At 42.5% G+C, this 22,458-nt stretch overlaps 1 protein-coding gene across 15 annotated transcripts in view; it reads left to right on the forward strand.

The window, feature by feature from the left end:
- Nucleotides 1–6,761, forward strand: part of LOC307070611 (neurexin-1a-like) — a 230,385-nt gene extending 223,624 nt beyond the window's left edge. For all 15 annotated transcript variants that reach the window (XM_079729140.1, XM_079729147.1, XM_079729149.1 and 12 more), the window contains one exon: nt 4,579–6,761. In XM_079729140.1, the coding sequence (XP_079585266.1) occupies nt 4,579–4,895 (317 nt within the window). In that variant the 3' untranslated portion in view covers nt 4,896–6,761. The remainder of the gene's footprint in view (nt 1–4,578) is intronic.
- Nucleotides 6,762–22,458: the final 15,697 nt, after the last annotated feature.

Raw genomic sequence — 22,458 nt, forward strand, 5'->3', positions numbered from 1 at the left:
TTTAGTACCTGGTATATTGGAAAATGTACAGTAGAAGGATTTGAAGTAGTGCTGTAGCTTTATGGTGTCCCCTTTATGGTGTCCTGGGGTGTTCTGTATGGTTACTAAGGTTTTATAGCTGGTTGCTAGGTTATTTCAGGTGGTTGCCAGGGGATAATATGGGTTGCTTGGGCGGTCTACGTAGCTGCCCTCTGGCTCTGAGTGGTGTCAATAGTCTTGTGTGTGGTTTTCCATCAAGTAAGGGTGGTTGCTAGGGGGTTGTTGTCGGTTGCTAGGATACTCTTGGTGGTTGCTAGGGTGTTCTAGGTGGTTGCCGGGGTGTTCTGGGCAGCTGATTTGTGGTTGCAGGTGGTTTCTATGGTGTTCGAGGTGTTGCTAGGGTGACCCAGGTGGTTTCTCTGGGTGTCTGGGTGGTTGCTAGGGTGCTCTTGGTGGTTGCTAGGGTGTTCTAGTTGGTTGCTAGGGTGACCTAGGTGGCTGCCGGGTCGTTTTAGTTGGTTGTTACGGTGACCTAGGTGCTGGCTCTGGGTGTCTGGGTGGTTGCCGGGGTGATGAAGTCGGTTGCCGGGGTGTTCTAGTCGGTTGCCAGGGTGCTCTTGGTATAAGTATAGCTAGTGAGTTGTGAGTCATTGTGAAGAAGTTTGGATAGTAAGGCAGTGGGTAAAGTTAGAGCTATTGTTGTAAGATAAAGTATGAAGGAGGAGTGGCATATGGAAGTTTTGCAACAATAATAATTAATGTATCAGGAAAATATAAACTTATATTAGACAAGAGGAGTCACACAACACAGCACACCTTGTTATGTTTATATAAATACTTATTGTTGGTGCCAATGACGCCCACTCAGAACAAAAGCTCTGACTTGCTGGCTGGGATTGTTTTTCTCTATTTAATAACAACGTGTTGGGGTGTCAACGGGGTGCCAATCTACACCCCTCCCCCCCCCGGGGAGTGGAGGGTGACAAACCCCTCAGCGCCCAGAGGAGGTGTTGGAACAGCAGTTCTCGCTCTCTCTCTCTCTCTCTCTCTCTCTCTCTCTCTCTCTCTCTCTGTCTCTCTCTCTCTCTCTCTCTCTTTCTCTCTCTCTCTCTCTCTCTCTCTCTCTCTCTCTCTGTCTCTCTCTCTCTCTCTGTCTCTCTGTCTCTCTGTCTCTCTCTCTCTCTCTCTGTCTCTCTCTCTCTCTCTGTCTCTCTCTCTCTCTCTCTCTCTGTCTTTGTCTCTCTCTCTTTATCTCTCTCTCTCTCTCTCTCTCTCTCTCTCTCTCTCTCTCCTGGAGTTACAACCCCTCCTACCCTGATCTCTGCTGCCATCTCCTCTCCAGAGACAAAGGCAGAGGTCTGGGATAGAATGCATACTTCCTCTCTCCTTCTCTCTCTCTCTCTCTCATCCCCTCCAATCACCCTGCTTGTGTTATCTACCCTTTTGACTTTTTGACCCTGAACAAAGAGCTGATAGTGAGAAAGCAGAACAGGTAACTCACTGAAACGCTCAGGCAATGGCTCACGCTGGAAGCAGCCGTGTCAGCCGGCCGGCTGGTGTGTTTCGCCGATGTGTCTTTTTTTTTTTTTTCATGCCCACAAGGCACGAGAGGGGCCTTCTTCTTCACACCTGTCCGCGAGGATAAGTGGGCTTGTCACAGGCAGAGCTAATCTGTTGCAACGCTCAGTCACACACGATTCCCTGGTGACGTTTTCCCCTTGTCCTTGAATGTGTGCTGGTGCTGATGGCTTGTCCACGCTGGTGATCAGTATAACCGGCTTTGAAAACATTTGACTTGGGTCAATGGAAGGCAGAGGCATCACCACCTCTTTTTTGGGGGGGGGAGGGAAGGAGGAGAATATGTTACCCTTCAGAGTTGCTTCTTTGTTTTTCATACGGTGTGGATTTGGAGTAGACACCTTGTGATTTTATGGAGCGCCAGAGGATGTTGGATGAAAATAATGATAACATTGAGGATGATTTACTCTTTTCATAACAAGGCAATCAGTAGAAGAGTTTGAGAAAATCGAAAGATGTACTTTACCCGCAAGGCTCTCCATAGGGAGGGAGTAATTGTATATATTTTAGTGAATAAGGGCTATTAGGATTGATGGCCTAAGTATTGGAATGAAATTCGAACAAATACTAAAAAGTGAGCTAGCTCATCACTACATCTCTTCGCCTAAATGCCTCTCATATATTTATTGAAAAAAAGACTACGGCTATTCACAATCATTTACACAAAATTTTAATTAGGCTTGATTCCATTTTAATAGTATTCCTTAATTTAATATAAGTTTTAGCATATTAGGCATGATAGGGCCTGATGAGGACAGTTAACATAATTAACAAACTATTGCATTTTTAATTCGTTTTTTTGTGTTTTTTGTGTTGGCAGTTTGTTTTGTATATGACTCAAATAAAAGACCCAGAGGTTATGTAACTATTATTCATCAAACTGCTCTGGCAGACTTAGAAATTAATGTAGCCTGCCTGTAGGAATTTAGATGTTGCTTTAAATTCAAAACTTTATATATAAAACTATCAACATTTGGTTATTAATGAAAAGCTCTCAAATAGTTCCCACAGCCATTAAAAAAACACAAGTATAATTGACATTTATAAGTCGAGCATAAATTGTGCATTTTTTGTCTTAGAAAATAGAAGTAAAATGAAACATCTCTAGCCTTCCAACTTTTGCCAAAAATACAACACCTACCTCACTTCAAGACATTTACGAACCATTTATTTGTTTTGATTTATTTTTTGGTGGTATAATCTTGACATTCCTAGCTCCAAGGGCCTGACATTTAGTTCACCACCACCCAGCCCGGTGTATAGATAAACGGTGGAGGTGGGTGTGTAAGCTACACAATCTTTGGAGCAGCACTCAAGACAGACCAAGTGTCAATTCAGAACAATTTATATACAGAAAGGCAGAACGACATCAGCCTGACTTTTCAGACTGCACCTTTGGTAGAATAATAGAATCCCATTAAGCGCCTCGCTTTCAGAAAGATGTGCACTGGCATTAGTTTGAAATGGCACAAAGGACAGATTTCTGCAGGATCTTTTGATAGAGATTCACTGTATGCTCAAGTATCAGCAGCCAATAAGCTATACCGAAGCTAGGGTTGCGAAAGCAGACTCAGAGATCTGCGTTGCCTCACCTGGCTCCCCTTTATGCCTTTTAAGATTGTTTTTATTTTGAAATAAAGACATATTTAAAAGGTCAGATCAGACATTCTGTTCCCAATGTGATGTCTGTCTGCGAGGCCGAGGAGACTTGTATAATGCTTATAGATATTTTGATGAATACTATTTTGCCATATTCAATCAAAATAAAATAAAAATCAAGTGTGCTGTGAGCGATATTTGCCTCATTTTAAAAAACGAGAGCTTCCTTTTAAAGGACTGACATTCAATTGTCAACCATTCAAATGTCTAAGCCAAATGATCTTGACTGATTCTAAATGTTATAAATGTTGCTTATTGATTCATGAATGTTAAAATGTCTTTGTTCAATGTTTTTCCATCCTGCATAATGAATGGTATCTCTGCATATAAACAATTTCGTCTTACTGAATCAGATCTCTACACAAAAAACATAACAAATAACCAATCAAAGTAATATCAATATTGCATTGAATTTCAGATACTGAATTTCAGATACTTTAGAAATCAATTCTGAAATATATACTTTGTATTGCGACTCCAAATAGTTTTTCGAGTTCCCACTCATGTAAGTTGTGGAGCTATTCCCGCCAACCCAACAGGTCGTGTTCTATTATTCTTCAGCCAAAAGCTTTCTGGGACAATGTCCGCCCTGACCACCCTCTGTAAAACACTATCGATCCACTCCCCACCTGCAAGAAATACCGTCGCTGACCAGTCCGCCTCTGCTGATTGCCATCGTGGAGGAATTATTAAGGGTGCTGTGTCATAAATGCATGTGTTACTCATGTTCACACAAGGGTGCACGTTCCTGTGTGCCCCTCACTGTCTTCCAGCCAACCCGCTGGTCCAAAGAGCTGAAGGCCTGTGCCAGGTAGTCTAGTGGTGGGAGTTTGACAGCCAGCTTTAAGGTCCTGGGTTTCGACTACTAGACCTCTATGAAGCAGACGCGTATCCCAATATCTACTCCTTAATGTCCAAACACTTGATTTATGAATGAGTGCTGAAAAGTAATGTAGTGAATTACAAAGAACTGTTGTCGATTTGGAGATATGTTGGATAAGATGTAAATATGGACACCCCCCCCCCATACCTCAAAAATGAAGCATTTTGATTGATGATAGTGGACGGGGATTAGCTCAAAGAGAGTAGTTTGGTTTTCTTTTAATCGATCTACAATGCACTAAAAGAAAATGCACATCTAAAGTCCCTTCGTCCGAATGACAGTCTCAACCATCCCCCCCTCCTGAACCCCGCCCCCAAAAGACATTTGAAAAAACGCCTCAGAAGAAAACCTTGCGAGGGAACACAGAGAGAGGGACCACTCCCTCCAGGGCTGGTTCAACATGATCGACCAAGATGATGAATCCTACCCCTCTTCCCCTCCCTCTCCCCCTCCCCTCTCTCTTAACCCCCTCTCTGCAGCCAACCCCACGGGCGCCAGCCCCAAGGGCTACCCGGGCACGTCGGAGGTGTTCCGGGAGTCCAGCAGCACCACGGGGATGGTGGTTGGCATCGTGGCGGCGGCCGCCCTCTGCATCCTCATCCTGCTCTACGCCATGTACAAGTACCGCAACCGTGACGAGGGCTCCTACCACGTGGACGAGAGCCGCAACTACATCAGCAACTCGGCCACGCAGGCCAACGGCAGCGTGGTGAAGGAGAACAACGTCAAGCCCAACGCGCCCGCCAAGGCCTCGGGCAAGGGCAAGAAGAACAAGGACAAGGAGTACTATGTGTGATGTTCCTCTCTCTCGCTCTCTCTCTCTCTCTCTCTCTCTCTCTCTCTCTCTCTCTTTCAATCTATTTCTCTCGCTGTCTCTCTGTCTCTCTGTCTCTCTCTCTCTCTCGCTGAGGTGCCTGTTCCCCACGTCAGCGCCTTCGTCGCCGGAGGGGCACCAGAGTTGACTCTTTGACTATCCGGGGACGAGACGCACATCAGAAGATCCTCGTGTGTACAGTATAACAAAAATACCAATTATTACGTCTTTGTTCGGTTTTTTGCGTTTTTTTTCTCCTCCCCATTCCCCGGATGATGGTTAAGCTGAATGGAGACTATATGGACAATGCTGCGCTAGACTCCATTCACGGAAACAATGGGATGGGATTTGCACTCGGACGCGCTGACGAGACTGTGAGTCAGACGGGAAGTGCAATACCGACTAATAGACAACATACAATAGCTATCTAACACCCATCCATGATACATCTCCTTGGACTCATATGGTGTGTTTTGACTGCCCGGTTTCTGGCGGGGCAATGGAATTAACGGACGTTTCAAGGAACTCTCAGCATTACAAAACTTAATGTCCTCATTAACATTGCCTGTGTTTGTGTTGTTGAGACTTTTTTTCTATGAGCAAATGACACAATGCATATATACGTGAATAAAGAAAAAAACGCTAATAATATACTTTGGATGAAGAGCAAAATGAAATAAAAAAATATCTGTATGGTAACAAAAGGAAAAAAAGGTCAAAAGATGGAATGCCAACCCAGCAGAAGGTTTTGAAGAATCAGCCAATCAATGAGCACTCCAAAAAGGCAGTTATGGCGGACAAAGGGACTCAACATTACTGACTGAGCCGATTTCAATGCAACCTTCACTTTAAACAGATGAACATGTCCATTGTGCCAGTATGAATTCAGGGAGGCCTTCGATTTCGACAACTCTCTGTGTGAAATCAAAGTTCTTTCTCCAAATTCCCACAGATGAAAACCGATCATTTTGAGGGAAGGGTCATGCACGCAGAATTATATTATTACAGTACATATGTTTATATACAGTTAAAAAAAACACATCTAAATGTGCTTTATGGACTGTGAACAAAGTGGTGTTTTCTAGCCTGTTGTATAGATGATGCAAACTATAACTGCTCCTCCACCCATTTTTGGAATAAAACCTAGAAAACTGACAAAAAAGACGAAGTAAGTGTTAAGTGTTGCTAGACCTAGACGATTTTAAGACATCTGCGATATATATTTTTCTTTATTTGGATTCTTCAATCCGGCCTCCTCGCCCTCCTCCCTCTCCCTCCTTTTTCCATTTGTTCCTACATAGTTTTTTATACGGACCCTTGAAATAGACCACCCCAGGGCCCATTGGGGGCCCCTAACCCGTCCTTCTACAAGTTAAACAGGGGGGCTGTCGTCTTGGCCCCTGTTCTAAGGATACCGGTAGAACCACTGCCTCCCAGCTCAATCCTGACGAAAATACCTACATATGCGAGAGAGTGACCATTAAGAATGCGTGCGCAAAGTTGTCGGATGATGCCAACGAATGATCTTGACCGTGACTGTGTTAACTTGCTTGTGTGTGTGTTACAAAATGGTATTACAGTATCTATGGGTGTCCATTGTATGCTTGGGTTGACGAAAAAGATTTAAAAAAATGGTCGAGGCAAATAGTTTTAAGTAAGTCTTCATTTCAACTGTCCTCTGTCCATTCCTTTGTTCCTGTCAATCAACTCTGCTTTTCTTTTTTTAATGAAAACTGTACTTTGAGGAAAGTGATTATCAAACATAAATGATAATGATTATACATTCTTTGTTTGCTGTTTTCTTTCTTTTTTTCCGTGTTTTTCTGTTCAAATGTAACACTTCTTAAATGTCATCCGAGTGCAATTTATTATAAAAAAAATAGTTTTTAAAAATCTAATGAACAAACGAATAAAATATTACTTCAGTGAATCCCATGTATTTCTATGACGAAAAAACAAAACATCAAGGTAATATGCATTACTTCTCTTCTAATGCCCCACCTCGGAGGATATAGAGTTACATTGATTCCCCTGTTCCAGTCGGTTTTACTTTCAGGCTCCTTGAGTTGCTATTACGATAAAACACCTAAACATGTACTCAGTGTAAGGTGGGATGCTTGAAAAGTGGTGTCTGAGGCCGGTTCTAGTATTACTAAGTACTTGGCGTCATGTTCTCATATACTTCCAGCCAAAATAATATTGACAGTTGGAATATCATTCCTTCAGGGAATTCCACGGTACCATGTCTGAAATCTTTATCTAGTACCACGTTTCACCAGAGCTGTGTAAGACGTGTGCAGTACAATTGAACACAGAAATAGCCTGACCCTTATATTTAATGGTTTGGAGGCATCTTTGAATCTTCTCTTCAATGAAAAAACGTGTTCCCCAAAGGAAATAACAGGCAGCCTCATTCTCCAACCGTAATTTGAAGGATTTGGCATGTTAAAAGTATGATATGTTACTTTGACACAGAGCGTTAAAAAGGGATACGGCGGTCCAAATTCACAATATCAGAACCGCAGCTGACGTGGGTTGCCAGGTTAAGAACACTGGACAAGCGCAAGATGAGCCAAGCGCAATTCTATTTTGACAACGGCAAGCGACGAAGATTCCTACACTGTAAGACAATTTTGCAATTTATTTATTGTCTACAAATATGAACCCGCTCATGTGGCCTCGATCCTGAAATCCTTCTGCGCTTTCAGCTGTCTCCCTCTTTCAATTAAAAAACATTAACCCGTGTTTTAGCACGGCAGTAGATCCGGTTTGTTGGCTTGCTTCCATGGCTGCAGCACGCTGTGTTTGTGTGCCGTTTTGTTTAATATCTGGCAACCTGGGGTACTCGGACACTGGAGAATCCTAACACACAGGCTGAAACAAACACAAATGGTCAAGCCAGGAACATAAATCTCAAAGGACAGCATGCTGGTTGTAGCATTGTTGTCAGAACAGCCAGTATTTTGATTGGCCATGTTTCTTTAATCTCTGATGACATATTACGGTCATTTTATGATTTATTACAGTAATGTGTTATCTAAAGATCCTTTAAAATGTAAAGTCAATGAGCTTAATGAATTCCACCTGGATTGACCTTAACTTAAGGGATAATGTACAGCGAGCCGGTTTTATGGCGAATAAACCGCTGACTGATTGATGCAGAACACTTATGGGAAGCTTTGAGGTCTTAAATCACCCTGGCTCCCTGTACAATGATCATACTAATGACACACCTGTTTACTAAAGAAATGCTTGACTTTAAAATGATCTAACTTATTTTTGCAAAAACCTGTTAGTGTCTATGGTTTGGAATATAAGCTTTTCAGAGAATTTTCAGTGCAACAGTCTGCTATTTATAGCAGCGGCTTGTTATACAGAGAAACCAATGCATGCCGTATTCATCAAAGTTGTATAATCCTTTACAAAAGAAGAAACCATTTATTCAAATTGATATCAATGTTCTAGGTATACCCATGTCCCAGTTTGCAGGCCTTGGACTTTTTATTTACCGACCACCAAACATTGGAACTTTCACGAGATGAAATGTGACAGTTGCATCTTCTTTTGAGAATGTTTTGACCAAAAACCTTGTTTTCTTTCATACACGCACACATACAAAACATCTAAATTTGCTTGTTCTTTATTAACAAACACAGCATACTTTTCTTCTTTAAAAATGGCTCTTACGAGACATCTTCGGTGGCACATTTATAAAATATTATCCATAAGCTCCATCACTTTTCAAGTCTCTCAAAACACCCATTTTACCAACTTGGTATTTATGCTACGTAGGGTAAGTTGTATGAAAAATGAGTGGTGATGTAAATTATTAATCAAGACTTTTAATTTTTACACAAGGAGCCGAGTGAGGAAACTGTAATAACATTCAAGTGATAGCCGTGTGGAACACTACACGCTCTGAGAAAAAAACCATTAACCTCATCACCTTCATATAAGTGTGCAAATTACCAAGACTATTCGAGAAGATTATGAACAATGTATCATGTTTACATGGATTTCAGATCTGACTACGGCTCAGATTCAGAGGCTACTTTAATAATCAGGGATATGTTTGTCATAATTGCTCTGGTCACAACAGAAAAATAAGTATGAAATATTGATAGGCTAATATTAATTTAGCCTTTACAAGCCACACTATTTCAAACCACAGATTCATGACAGTATCTTCTTGTGTTCCAGTAACCCAGCATTGTTTTAATAAATTCTGTCACGACAACATATAACACATCCTGTTTTCCAGAGAGTGGCAGGCCAAACTGTGAGTAAGTGACTTTTGTTGACTGGTGTGTGGGTGCCAGTGCATTAGCAGAGCTCTACGGCTATGTATGGCCTCGCCCCAGGACATTAAGTTTCAGCACCCTGCATGTCTGTCAAATAGGCATTAAGATACTTGAACTCAGCAAAAATTACCCCAAATGATTGGGCCTGCAATGAGGTAAACTCAACATGTACCTTACACTGGCACTTCTTTTGCAACCCCAAACAATATGTTTGCATCAACAAATGCACATATACACACACTTGAAGTGTCATCTTAATAGAGCCTTCTTAATAGAGCTCCTTTCAGGAAAAAATACTGAAAATATATAATAAAAGATAGTATAAATATAATATAGAAAGCTCATGATTAAATCTGATCAATTTGGCATCCCCACTAAATCCAGAATGCAAAACCTTTGGGACAAGGAAACTTCATTTTAGCATAACATTCTTCTCATAACAACAGTTTCTCCATTCATCTCATCTTACTTTCATCTTCCATTTCCATCTCCACCTCAAACACATACATCTACACACACACACACACACACACACACACACACACACACACACACACACACACACACACACACACACACACACACACACACACACACACACACACACACATTGTAGTTCTCTCACTTGTTAGCATTCACACAAGGCCACCTCAGTGGTACTTTCTGAGTGAAATTGAGAAGTTTCCCTTTTATTTTGATACACTAATGCAATTACACTTTTCTCCAATAACACAGTTTGCCTTTTCAAATGTCCTCTGCTGGAATCTAAGACAAATTCTTTGTTTTTTTGTCCTCAAACTGTGCATTAGACTGGATCAATCTAGTTTATTTTCTTTGCCTATTGTTTACAGACTAATCAAATTCCACCGATGGTGAAGGTCAGAAGAAAGACTATTTTGATGAAGAAATTAATCTGTAAATATATAAACCACATACTCTTTGTCAAGGAAAACCTTTTTTAGGATGTCCTTAAAGGCTTAATGTGAAAAAAGCTTAATGAGGCAAAACAATATTTAACTCAAACCTCGTCTGCCTTGGGACTTCATTTTATTGAATATGCAAAAATCTACCAAAAGACAGCTTAATGTGGCCAAACGACCTAAAAAAAAATCGGAATAAGCTAACATCCATACACGTTTCATTCCATTATGTGGACATGCTATGAGAGGTGAGGCAAAATAATTTGGGAAATGCTAAATATGCAGGCATCAGAGGTATGTAAGATTGTCTGCTGAAGATTTGGAGTGCAAAGAAAATCAGTAAGCAGGTGAAGCAACGCTTGACATTCCCTTTAGACAATTTACCGAAAGAGCTTCATGTGAGTCAATGGCCTCTTACTGAGTAACTGGTGTGGAGGACATCTGAAGGTTTAACCCACGCAACTGAAGCCCAAAACAATTATATTAGTTTGAATCTAGCTCAAACAGGGTTGAAGGGCCCTTTAATAATAATGTGATACTTTACCTTTAAGTACAATTCTACAATGTAAGTGCCCTTCAAATGTTTTTCACTAATATTTTAGGAAAATTACAATTTACAAGAATAAATCGTAAGATCATTATTATTATTTGCACTTGAGATGTAGATGTATTCATTTAGACTAAATATAAAAAATGCTAATCCAAAATCTGGAGATTCTCAGTCGGGTCAAAGTTCATTTTTCTCTTCGTTTGTTCTCGTATTCAATAATTTATTCAAAATTGAATCGGGAGCGAGAGCAGTGAAAGTACTCGAGGGCAGTTGGCCTGGTAGTTGCTGCACCTCCCCTTCGCCTGTCAGTCCTCCAGCCAGCGAGGGCATAGGTCCCCGCTCCAGGTTCCAACCCTCCAGCCGAGAGAGGGGGCCTGGGAGACCGAGGAGCCGGCACAGGCAAGGGCACCAAACACACTCTCCGCGCGAAGTCGCCATCGATCACATCTTGACAACTCGGGGCCTCTCATTGCCGTTTTTGCTTTATTACAAGTTACACTTCCTCCTCACATTAAAGCGTTTACCTCGGCCCACCTTCCTCCGAGACGGCGCCTCAAACGAAACACTGAAATGGAGGCATCAAGGTGACAGCTTGGGTTTGTTTGCAGAACTATTCTTTTTTTTCTCCCCCTGGTTGCATGTGTGAAGTTGGCTTTCGTGTGACTTCTAAGGACGTTGCAATACACTGCAGAGTTGTTGAACAGAAAGTGTTTTGTTTGTTCTGTTGGCTAAATGTTAAAAAGGACAAGTGTCTGTTTAACTGGGGTCGTCCGTGGAGGATTTAAGTTCATGTTCTGTTTTAAAGTCACGCTGAGGGAATGCAACGTCTTATTTCACTGTGTTTGCCTCGTAGCTGTAAGACAAGAATAAGGTTCACCAAAAATAGAGAGCTAAGTCTATTAATTGTCCCCAAGCAGGTTTAAACAAACACAAATTGACTCGTATGTGAGAAGTTATTTGAAATAAATTCCCAGATCTGATGAATTCATGAAGATTAATCGCCAATTTGTCTTCTCCTCGATGGGCATATAAATACAAATAATTGATTTAACGTCATGAAAAATTACAGTTTGCTGTATAAAACTGTCAGTTATTTTTCCAACCGTTATGAATCATTGACCATTCGGTTGCCTCAGGCTAGACAAATTAATAAGCACCTACACGAGACACAGCATGACAGGCCGCTGTGTGGAGGAATTAACAAACAGGAGCGTTTGGAATTTGAGCATGAAAACACATCTTTAATTCATGGACATCACTCACTTTTGACAAAGTAACGTTTTTGGAGAACTGACGGGTGATTTAACCAATTGACCGAATACATTCTCCTGTTCTAATCATCATCTTTAATCATAACCAAGCTCTACGTCAGACAACTGAATAAAAGTCTCCTGGATTCAGGCAATGATAAGTAAGAACTGCAAGGGGCGGACTTCCTCAGCATAGTTCCTGGTTTGTCACGGAGATATTAGACCAAAGGGAACTCATTCACCAGTGTAGACAGAGTTTCATAAGGAGATTTGAATATGTGTATTTCTACAGTAGTCAGTAGCAATAGTAGGATGGTTTACTACCGCTGCCTGAATTTGTTCTCCAATTGCACGTTTACAGATCACCGCCTGCAGCAATCTGATTGGTCGTGACCAATATGAAGCGAAAGAATGTCTCTCACAGATTGAAGCTTGTCTCCCTTTGTGAGATTAGCCCCAAAGCGACAAGAGTCCCCTTCTTATACTGTATCGGTATTACAGATTATTTGACAGAAGTGATGATAAGGATGATGATGATGATGATGATGATGATGACGATGATCATGGTGAGGATGAGGATGATGAGAGGACGATGATGAATCAATTGATTGATTGCTGCCAGCAGCAGGGACTTTCTTTGTCCACAGAATTAAACATGCTCTTTCAGATGTTATTCATTCCCTGCTTCTGGGATGCAGCATAATGCCATAGTCAATATTTAATATCATACAATCAATGGTCTGTGTGTGTGTGTGTGTGTGTGTGTGTGTGTGTGTGTGTGTGTGTGTGTGTGTGTGTGTTGTGCGTGTGTGTGTGTGTGTGTGTGCGTGTGTGAGCTCAGCATATTTAATATGTTCCACTTTTCCTGCTTTTTACTTATGCTTTCAAACTACTGTACGGGTTTAAAAAGATAACCTTAAAAGATAGATTGCTCCCTTTCCCCTAGTGTTGTGTCCCTTTTAAATACCAGACTGCGAAGGCATTTCTCTTTATTCAGCATCTGCCCACTTCTTCATAATGTGTTCTACCTGTTCCGTAAGCACACTGTTTCTCTCATGGCTGCAATGCATATTATGAGACGCAACCATCAGGGGCCTGGTGAACTTCGTGTTTGATATTGAAGTCAACCGTTCTGGAAGAATAAACTTCAACAGTGGCAGATTGCGGCAGCTAAATTCTATATACCAGCGAGCGCAGTTCTTTCGAATAAGTAGCCCAGAACCTTCTATGCATGGGCTACCTGAATGAACAAAGAGTCATATTTTTCTTTACTCTGGTAGAAAGGAAGATCAATAATTCTTACAGCTTGAACCATGACCTCCTTTTCGCCTCTTGAAATGGTTCCGCTCGCTCTCGGTCTGTGTTACAGACTAGTTTGTTTTCCTCAAGGTTGTCTGCTATTCTGCTGTTCTCTGTGACTCAACACTGAAAAAGATCTGAAAAACTGCAGTCGACAGCATATTTGATCAATTGAATATTACAAATAATATGCATTTCCTTGACTTTGGTCTTTTGGAATGACCCAACAAACACAAACACCCAGCCTGAGAATGTTTGCCGAAGTGGACCCACGCCAGTTCGACATGTTCACCATCAAACAAACACCACATCCTCAAACCAACACCTAAAACCTAGCCCTAATGTGTCCAAAACCAAACCATAACACAAAACCTTAACACCAAACCTTAAACCTAAACCTTAACAGCAAAAATTCACCTTTAAACCTCACCCCTAAAAAATTAAAAATCCTAAACCCAAAACCCTTACCCTTACATTCAAAAATAATAATAATAATAATAATAATAATAATAATAATAATAATAATAATAATAATAATAATAATAAAAAAAATAAAAAATACTAAACCCTATTACTATCCCTATTTCCATAACTAACCCTATCACCAACCCTCTGCTCCACTGCATAGGGTCTCCCGGCCAATCCAATCCCATGTTGATACAAACTACCTGTGGGTTGGTTCACAGTGTGGAGGTAATTGGAAACTACTGCTCTTCATCTCCTCTGAGCAACAAGCTACGGGGACGGCACCTGCTTATGCTCCCCCAGCCTGACCTCTGGCCTTGTTTGGATCAACACGGCACCCCTGCTCTTGACCTGTACTGCTGGGTAACTGTGGAGGGCCAGCCATAAATTGGCTCCCATGTGGAGCACTAACCTGTCTAATCCCCAGCGGCCATCACTTCTGTATTGGGGGACACAAGTGTGTGGTAGCTTGTGTGTGTGTGTGTGTGTGTGTGTGTGTGTGTGTGTGTGTGTGTGTGTGTGTGTGTGTGTGTGTTTTGTTTTTTCTCTCTTAACCCTCACTCGCCCGCCCCCCCCCTCTCTCTCTCTCTGTCAAGTAGTGTGTGTGTGTGTGTGTGTGTATAGGTTGTATGTGCACGTTTGTGTGTGTGCGTAAGTGTGTTTGTGTGCGTGTGTGTGTGTGCGTGTGTGTGCTTGTGTGCGTGTGTGTGTGTGTGTGCGTGTGTGTGTATGTGTGTGTGTGTGTGCGCGCGCATGCATGTGCGTGTTTGTGTGTTTTGTGTGTGTGTGTGTGTGTGTGTGTGCGCGCGTGCGTGCGTGCGTGGTTGTGTGTGTGCATGTGTGTAAAACCTCTAGCGAGGTCAGCATGCAATTTAGAGAAATGCCAACTGGAACCAGAAAAGAGGAAAAACAGAACGAAGGCAGGAAATGCACTCTAAACCAAATGCCCAACATTTGGTCCACCCTGTTTTGTTTATCACAAATAAACACCAGAGGAGAGGAAGAGGAGGAGGGCCCTTGGCAGAACCAGACCAGGCCAACTACAAGGGAGCCTAGCCTAGCATAACACACCACATCGTGTCACTGGGTCTATTACGTGTACCAATGCTGTCTCCTATGTTTACATCTGTGCGGACATTGGGTGTCACCATTACCACTGCTCTCCTCATTGCTGCAGACCAATTACGAAACCATCTGCTACCCCTTCGCCAATTAGTGTCTTTGACATCTAACACTGTTGTGGATGGTGAATAGAGTAGTTAAAACAAACAATATAGGCCAGGTTGCCAGAGGTAATTCAGAATGCATTAAAAAAAATAAATACAGGCACCGCCATGACATTTTTTTCTAGGTACAGAAATTGCCCGGAGCTCGAATGAATATGGTCGGGGAAACTTAATCTCAGCACTTTGGGGACTTAAGTTACCCAGAAACATATTCTAAGGAGAGTAATGTGTTAGCTTGAACACGTTTAACATTGTAAGGAAAAAAGGATAGTGCCAAAGGTAATGAGGATCTTTGTAGATGAGGTCTCTACAAAGGCACGCTCGCTTACTACTAGTTAGGCCTCAAAATATTGTGGACGTTGGTTTTTATGTTGTGACAAAGTATCTTGGTTCCATGTTGCTCTGTTTCTGAGATGAAAAGGTGCACAAATTGCAGCAGCTCCCGAATCAGACTAAACACCAAGGCAGACGCTGGATCAGCGATCTCCCGTGCAGATACAGCAGATTGCTCCGTACGTTACCAGTGAAGGGAAGGAGATTACGCTGTTTGCACAAGATGATAATGATAATGAAGAAGAGGAGGTTTAAACGTAATCTTGGCGGAACTTAGTTGAAGTGCGTTTCCAACAAAATAATACTTCTGGTTTGTTTTCTGTTTCTTTAGCATGCAGCAGGTTTTTATTTTGGTTTATTAATTATTTGTTTTTTTTAATTTATTTATTTAAGATGGAAAAAACAAGATATCTGGATTAAAACCGCTATTTGCCGCACTTTGCTTTTATACTGCCGTTGTGTTGCATATTCAGCCACTTATAGTTATATCAAGGCAGAGTGCAGTTTCTGCATTTCTAGGGTAATAGGTCGAAAATATTTTTTTAGGGATCAAATACATTGAATCACTGTTCATCAAGGGTATTTCCATTTCTCTCCTAGCAACACAATGGATGGCTGGACAGCCAAAAAACATAAAGCCAGTTTCACGCTTGGTGCGTATATTATACGGTCTTCCGCAGCGCAGAGAGGCTCAAGCCACCGTCACATCCAAGTCAGCTTCATCAGATCACCAAGCCAGCTTTCACTGGTCATAAGGCAAAGTCTTTAAACCGCGTCAAAACGATACCATTGGTCTAAAAGTTTATTGCATAATTTGCTCGAGATATGTGACAATATTGCTGCTTGATATTTTCACCTACACCCTTTTGTATCTTCTTTAAATAAGGTAACAATAACAATTTGTTATAAAAATACCCTTTGGTTCAATTTAATTTCAAATGTTCAACCGTCTTTTCAGCTGGTACGTGTTTGCCTTCCTGAAGAACTGAGCAAGTTAATTGGGTGTCTGACATCCATGATTGAATGATTAACTCACTAAACTACCAGAACGTTGCCATGCATTTAAAAAAATTGTGTAAACACACTCCTCCACATGGAAGCCTTACTCTAGATAACATATGTATACGTAGTATATATATATATATGATGGATTGAATTTATATAGTGCTTTTGTAGACACTCAAAGACCCTTTACAGTGAATGGGGGACCTCACTCACCACCACCAGTGTGTAGCACCCACTTGGGTGATGCACGGCAGCCAATCTGCGCCAGAACGCTCACCCCACACCAGCTCGAGGTGGAGAGTGAGGGAGTTTATGAGTAAGCCAATTTTACCGGAGGATGATTGGGGGGCCAGATTGAATGAGCCTGGTTGGGCCAGGACACACTATCTATCCATCTATCTATCTGTAGTATATGAGTGCGTAGTAGTGCGTAGCGGCGTCACAGACTCACAGTGCCCTCTGGGAACAGCGTCACACACACCGCGGCGTCGCGCCCCTTCCCTCTGGCCGTCTGGTCCGTTCACGCCTCTGTCGGTGCGAGCCTCAGACATCCCTGGTGCTCTTCGTCGCATCGGGCTGCTGGGGACACAGCAGCCATTAACAGGCCGGCTGTGGCCCGGGCAGCGGAACATGTTGGCTCCCGTTGAGTAATGAAGTCGAGTGTGTGTACCCAGTGTTCTAATTAAAACCCCTGGTCATTCATCTATCTAATTGCCGCAATGCCTCGCAGTCGCAGTTTATGTTTTTTTTTTTTATTCCCTCCCCAATGCACTGTAGCCCGCCCCGACTCTTAAGGCTCTTCTCTGTCCTCCACTGTACTGGGCGGGGGGCATATATGAGAGCACAAAACAAAGGAATAGCCCACTTCACAGCCTCACACTCTCTCTCTCCCTCTCTCTCTCTCTCGCTCTCTCCCTCTCTCTCTATCCCTCTCTCCCTCTCAGACCATTACGACACACACTTAATGTAAGAGGGCAAATATCGACTCATAATACAATTTCATGAAATCCTTGAAAAGAGGCCTTGAGATACTTTCTGTGTCAGAAACCATTCTGCCATGGTGCTTTTCCATGTTGTTGTTTTTTTACATAGACCCCCCTCTTTCAAAATGGCAGCGGTGTGCCTGGACCATGTTGCTGTAAAAGGTATTTTAAATTCCACTACGAAGCGCGGCATGAAAGAGCATTCCACAAAAACCTTAAAGTATAAAGACTACTCTTCCAAGGACTTGTACGGGAACATTTTACAGCGTGCTTGAGGCTTTTACCACAGGAAATACCGGGATATACCCAGTGGTTTTGAAATCCAAGTGCTCCAAGCCCGCATTACGGGAGAGCACTTTATTCGGTGAGATTAAAACAGCTAAAAATAGTTAAAAATAGACTGCAAGTCCCCACTTCTTTATTTGGGGATCTTTATATTCCCTGACGTGTAGGCTGAACGAGCCAACAAGAAAAAGCGCCTGTCATCTTCCATATGCTGCAGTCAACTACCGAGACACAGGAAGTGGCTATGATGGCTTCAAGCCTTTCTATTCACTTCCTGTCAACCCCCCCCCCCCCCCCCCCCCCCCCCCCCCTCACCACTCCACCATTATCGTATGCACTTCCCTGATAACTTAAATATTATTCAACTCAGACTTTCGCACCCAAGGCCGCCATGCAAAGAGGTGGCAACTGATCCCTTTATCGTTATGCAGTACTTCAGAGGGAGATCTCCTCCGAGGATTGGCATTTCTCCCGTCCCCTCTCCGGAACGTGCTCGCTGCATTGTGCTCAGCCCTGCTGCTGCAGCCTGTTGCTTTGTACTCCTCGATGTACACCCCACCGTTCAGCCCCGTCTTTAATGGTGCGGCTTGAAAGAGAGGAAAAACCCACGTGTGTATACCAGCCTACGAGAGCAGGCATTACCATCCGGTGAGCACTCATATTATGGTCTGTTCTGGAGCTGAAAGATCCTGACAGTGATGGATGGCTGGATTCTGCTATCCTCAGCAGCAGGCTGCCTTCTTGTTGGCTTGTTTGTTTATTCATGTATATTGAATTTGTGCGTCATGTGACACAAGCTGGATTTCTTGGCAATGTCAGTCTCGTCTTTAATGACCGTGTTCTAGCGAGCAGGCACGCGCACAAGGCATTGGGATTGTTTACATACCGCCTTGTATTACAAAACACAACACAACAGTGAATGTTTAAGATACATTTTTCTATTATAATTAATTGGGTTGACAGTCGTTCCACTGTTAAAGCGATGCGTTCGTGTTATGACTGTAATTACACCGAAGTCACAGATAAAAATATGAGAAATAAACCTAATTAAAATTAAAAATAAAAATACATAGCCATAGTCTTAGTCGTATCCCCTTCTGACCTCCCAAAGAATAACACTTAAGGTAATGACATGAGGATGAATACATTTTAAAAGACTTTACATTAGCGATTCTATCGTCTGATCTGTTGTCTAAAGGCAATATTCCCCAGTAAGTTGCATCAGCGGCAATCAGTTGATGATGCAAGTTGTGTCACTAATTGAAAAGGGTTGCAATAACATGACACTCAGCATCAGAGACTTAGAAACCGTGAGATCTTAAGGGTCCTAAAAACCTAACTTAATCTAATGATCATCCAAATCTAATGATCCAAATCTATTGCACCAAAGAAGGCTACAACTCGTTGGGAATTAGTTTACATCGAGATCCTATGGACTGGTCGAAGAAACAAGCAATACATCACGAATGTCAAGGTTCTTCAGCCGGAACAAAAAGGAAGCCATTTGTTTTTTTCTCAGTGGAAATTACAAATAGTTTCGACGATAACATTTTGATAACATTTCTAGCAAGAAATGTATAGGCTGTTGAGCATGGCTGACAACTAACAGGGAAAAATCTGTTATTTAAAAAATCCTGCGTTAATATGAGAGTATCTCATATTAGTAGAGTATCTTCCATCTTCTCAACCACTCTCCACTCTATTCTAAGCAATACTCACATCGGGGCTGTTACCATAAATCACATTCTAGCCAGAGGTGGCATAAAGGCTAGCCTGCTGCTATGGGGGTTAGCTGGAAACCCATCCATAATTCCCCAGGACACAGGGTGAGTAGCTTTGGCGAGCTAGCTAGCTCCTGCTAAAGTGCCCCAGCGCTACAGGGGGCACATGTTTACTGACAGCCCCACAGAGGCTGCAAACAATCCCCTGCTAGCACGCGTACCTTCAGGGCCCTTTCCTGTTACATTAATGCATGGGGCCCTTGTCTCATTATTCATCTCCGGTGTTCACCGGGGGGGCGGGGGGGTACCGCTGCGATGGGAGCCACCGCGCTGGCTGCAAATGGTTACTGGGTCATCTTTAGCATTGCAGGTGCTAGCATACTCCCCGAGGGTACATGCGGCCCCATACTGGGCCCTCTGTAATTTGGTATAATGTAAATGAAAGAGCATCTGCATGTTTGGCCTGAATTAGAATAATTAAAAGCGACACCATAAGGCGTGTCGTTTGTATGCAGACCTTTTACTATTGGTTTTCACAACGCTGCTGTCGTTGCGTGTTTAAAACAACTGCCGCTCCCACAGGACGTGGTGTTTTGTCTTCGGAGACTCTAGAGCAAAACAAGCTTTGATTAGCATCTCTTTAAGGTTTTTTTTCAGCTCATAGTCAAAGTGATTGACTGGTCTAAATATATCAACTTCATGTCACATTTACATTTTCTGGACACGATGGTATGAAAGTTCAATACAAATACGATATAAGTGAAACCAAGGGCAAAGATGTAATGACAAATAGTACTTAAATACATGTGTTGTCAGAACTGGCACCAGTCAGTTGTGATGTTTAGGGGTCACACTGTCATGATGGCAAGATATTAAGCTATTAAAAAAATCGAAAATGAACTGTGACATTCGTGTTGTTCACATTTCTATTTAAGACGGAGTACATCTAAGAACAGATCCTGGAATTACCTACACGTCTCCCAGCGACTACAACATAAAAATAAAGAGCACTAGAACTTTGAAACGACAGATGAAGAGAACCTTGAACTGCGACAACAATGTTCACCTTGAAGATGTATGACTATCTTTTGAACTGGAGGGCTCATGCAAGGCGACAGGCAAGACAAGCAGGAAAGACCAAACGTGTTCCTTCCTGTTGACATCGTGTTGGTGACTCTTATAAGGTAAAGGTAAACAGCATCCTGCTCAGTGGGAAAAGCTGTAACCTTCCTTAGGCTAAAGCAGCCTTGCTTTAGCCTGACACCACTGGCCATGACTGCCTTGGGTGCTGAGGTCAGAATTTAATAATATTTACGTTGTCATGGAAGTGCATACGATAATGGTGGATCAGTGGGGGGGGATTGGTGACAGGAAGTGAATAGAAAGGAACGACGCCATCATAACCACTTCCTGTCTAGTTGTCTGGTTTGTTGACTCGATAGTATGGAAGTCGACTTTTTTTTGTTGGCTCTTTCAGCCGTCCTCTTTGACATCGTGCATTTCTATGAACCAGCTTCGGAGAATAATGACAATCTCCTAGTCACTCTGAGACCCCCTGATCGGGGACTACAATCTACCATGTGATGTCATTTCATCGGGAAGGATTTACGAAGGCGAGTAGCCATTGTCGTCGTTTTATTTTAACACGCTGTTATCCTTCTGAACGCGAACGATCCACGGACATGTGCAAACAGTGAGAGGTGACTCCCGCGGTAAACGTAAGAGGATTTAAAACATTCACCAGAGGCTTGGTGGCCCTTCATGGAAATGGTATGATGCGGTGTATTGATTGATATGAATGAAAAGCATATCCATGTTGGGGGACGCTGTTCACAGGACATTAACCCTCTGCCACGGGCAGATTTGTATCAATATTTGGAGGTTACGTTTTCCAATAAACGTATTAGTCACACAAACTGGTATCGAATTGAAGACTAAATGACTGCTTTCCATTTTCTTCTCAATGTCCTATTTTTGATACTCTGTATCTTCACTGCCTGTGTGTTTGTGTGTGTGTGTGCTCGTGTCCGTGCGCATGCGTGCATGCACGTGCGTGTGTGTGTGTGTGTGCGCGCGTCTCTCTCTGTGTCCGTCCGTCCGTCTGTCTGTGTTTATCTGAAACTACAAGGTCAAATAAACAAAACGCACCTGTCCTTTTATAGTGTTAAAAGCTCTGTTCCCTCGCCAAAGAACAGCAGTGGGCTTCACTTGAAGAAACGGGTTAGAGAGGAAATCCTGCCGCAGCTCAGGAAAATGAAGAAAAGGTTTCTGACAGGTTTACTGTGTGACTCGGATAGCGGCCCCCGAGAGAGGGGCAAAGTCTGGGCTATACAAGATAAAGAACTCCTAGCATCCCTTTAAGACCAGCGAGAGCGATGGTGGAGGGAGGGTGGGGAGGCGACCCAGAATGAGCCTTGCCCTCAGAGTAAAAGGAATTGAGCCATGGCGGTACACTGATGAATAATTTAGCGTTTCATATCAAGTTGATTCTCTTCATCCGTCTCAGCCGCTTACCGGCGACCAAATATCCACTTAGGAGGTGCACTTCTCAGGGTCTGCGCCATGGCATCAAAGTCGCAGGCTTGGTTAATGACGGATGTTGCTGTGAGAAAGCGCCTTTCCCCGCCGTGGTGCTCGGAAGTCGTCAGCGTCGCATGCGGCTCAAGAACATAAAAGAACCATTACTGACATGGGTACCAGGAATCCTTCAACAACTGCGTGGTCCACAATGTAAACGTTTTCCCTCTTTTATCGGCCTCTCAGCCTCTATAAAGCAAGGAGTTAGCCTATATATAAGCTCTACTACAAGTAGGTTCTAGTGGAGTTTGAATCATCCTATTTTTAAATAAAAAGAATCACTCACACTTCAAGATGATCCTGCCATACTGTTATTCTTAAAGGAATGCTAACTCAATTTGTAATATGGAGTCATCTGAACGTTGTATACGTTCATGTTTATCATGCCATGACACTGAACACTGTGTATTCAGATTTGATACAGACGATTATAAATAGAACGGTGCAAGAAATTGATGTGCAAACATTTATGATTTGTGGTAAGAAGTAGGCCGCGAGAGCTAGTAAATGACTGTGTGTAGAATAGCTTTATGTGAAAGCTACCCTGGCAAGTGTAGCAAAAACAGAAGGAATCATAGGCAATATAAATGAGTTTCCTTGTAATCAATTGATACAAATATTCCCCTCCAT

This window comes from Pollachius pollachius (assembly GCF_949987615.1).
Source record: "Pollachius pollachius genome assembly, chromosome: 2".
NCBI classification, from domain to species: Eukaryota; Metazoa; Chordata; class Actinopteri; order Gadiformes; family Gadidae; genus Pollachius; species Pollachius pollachius.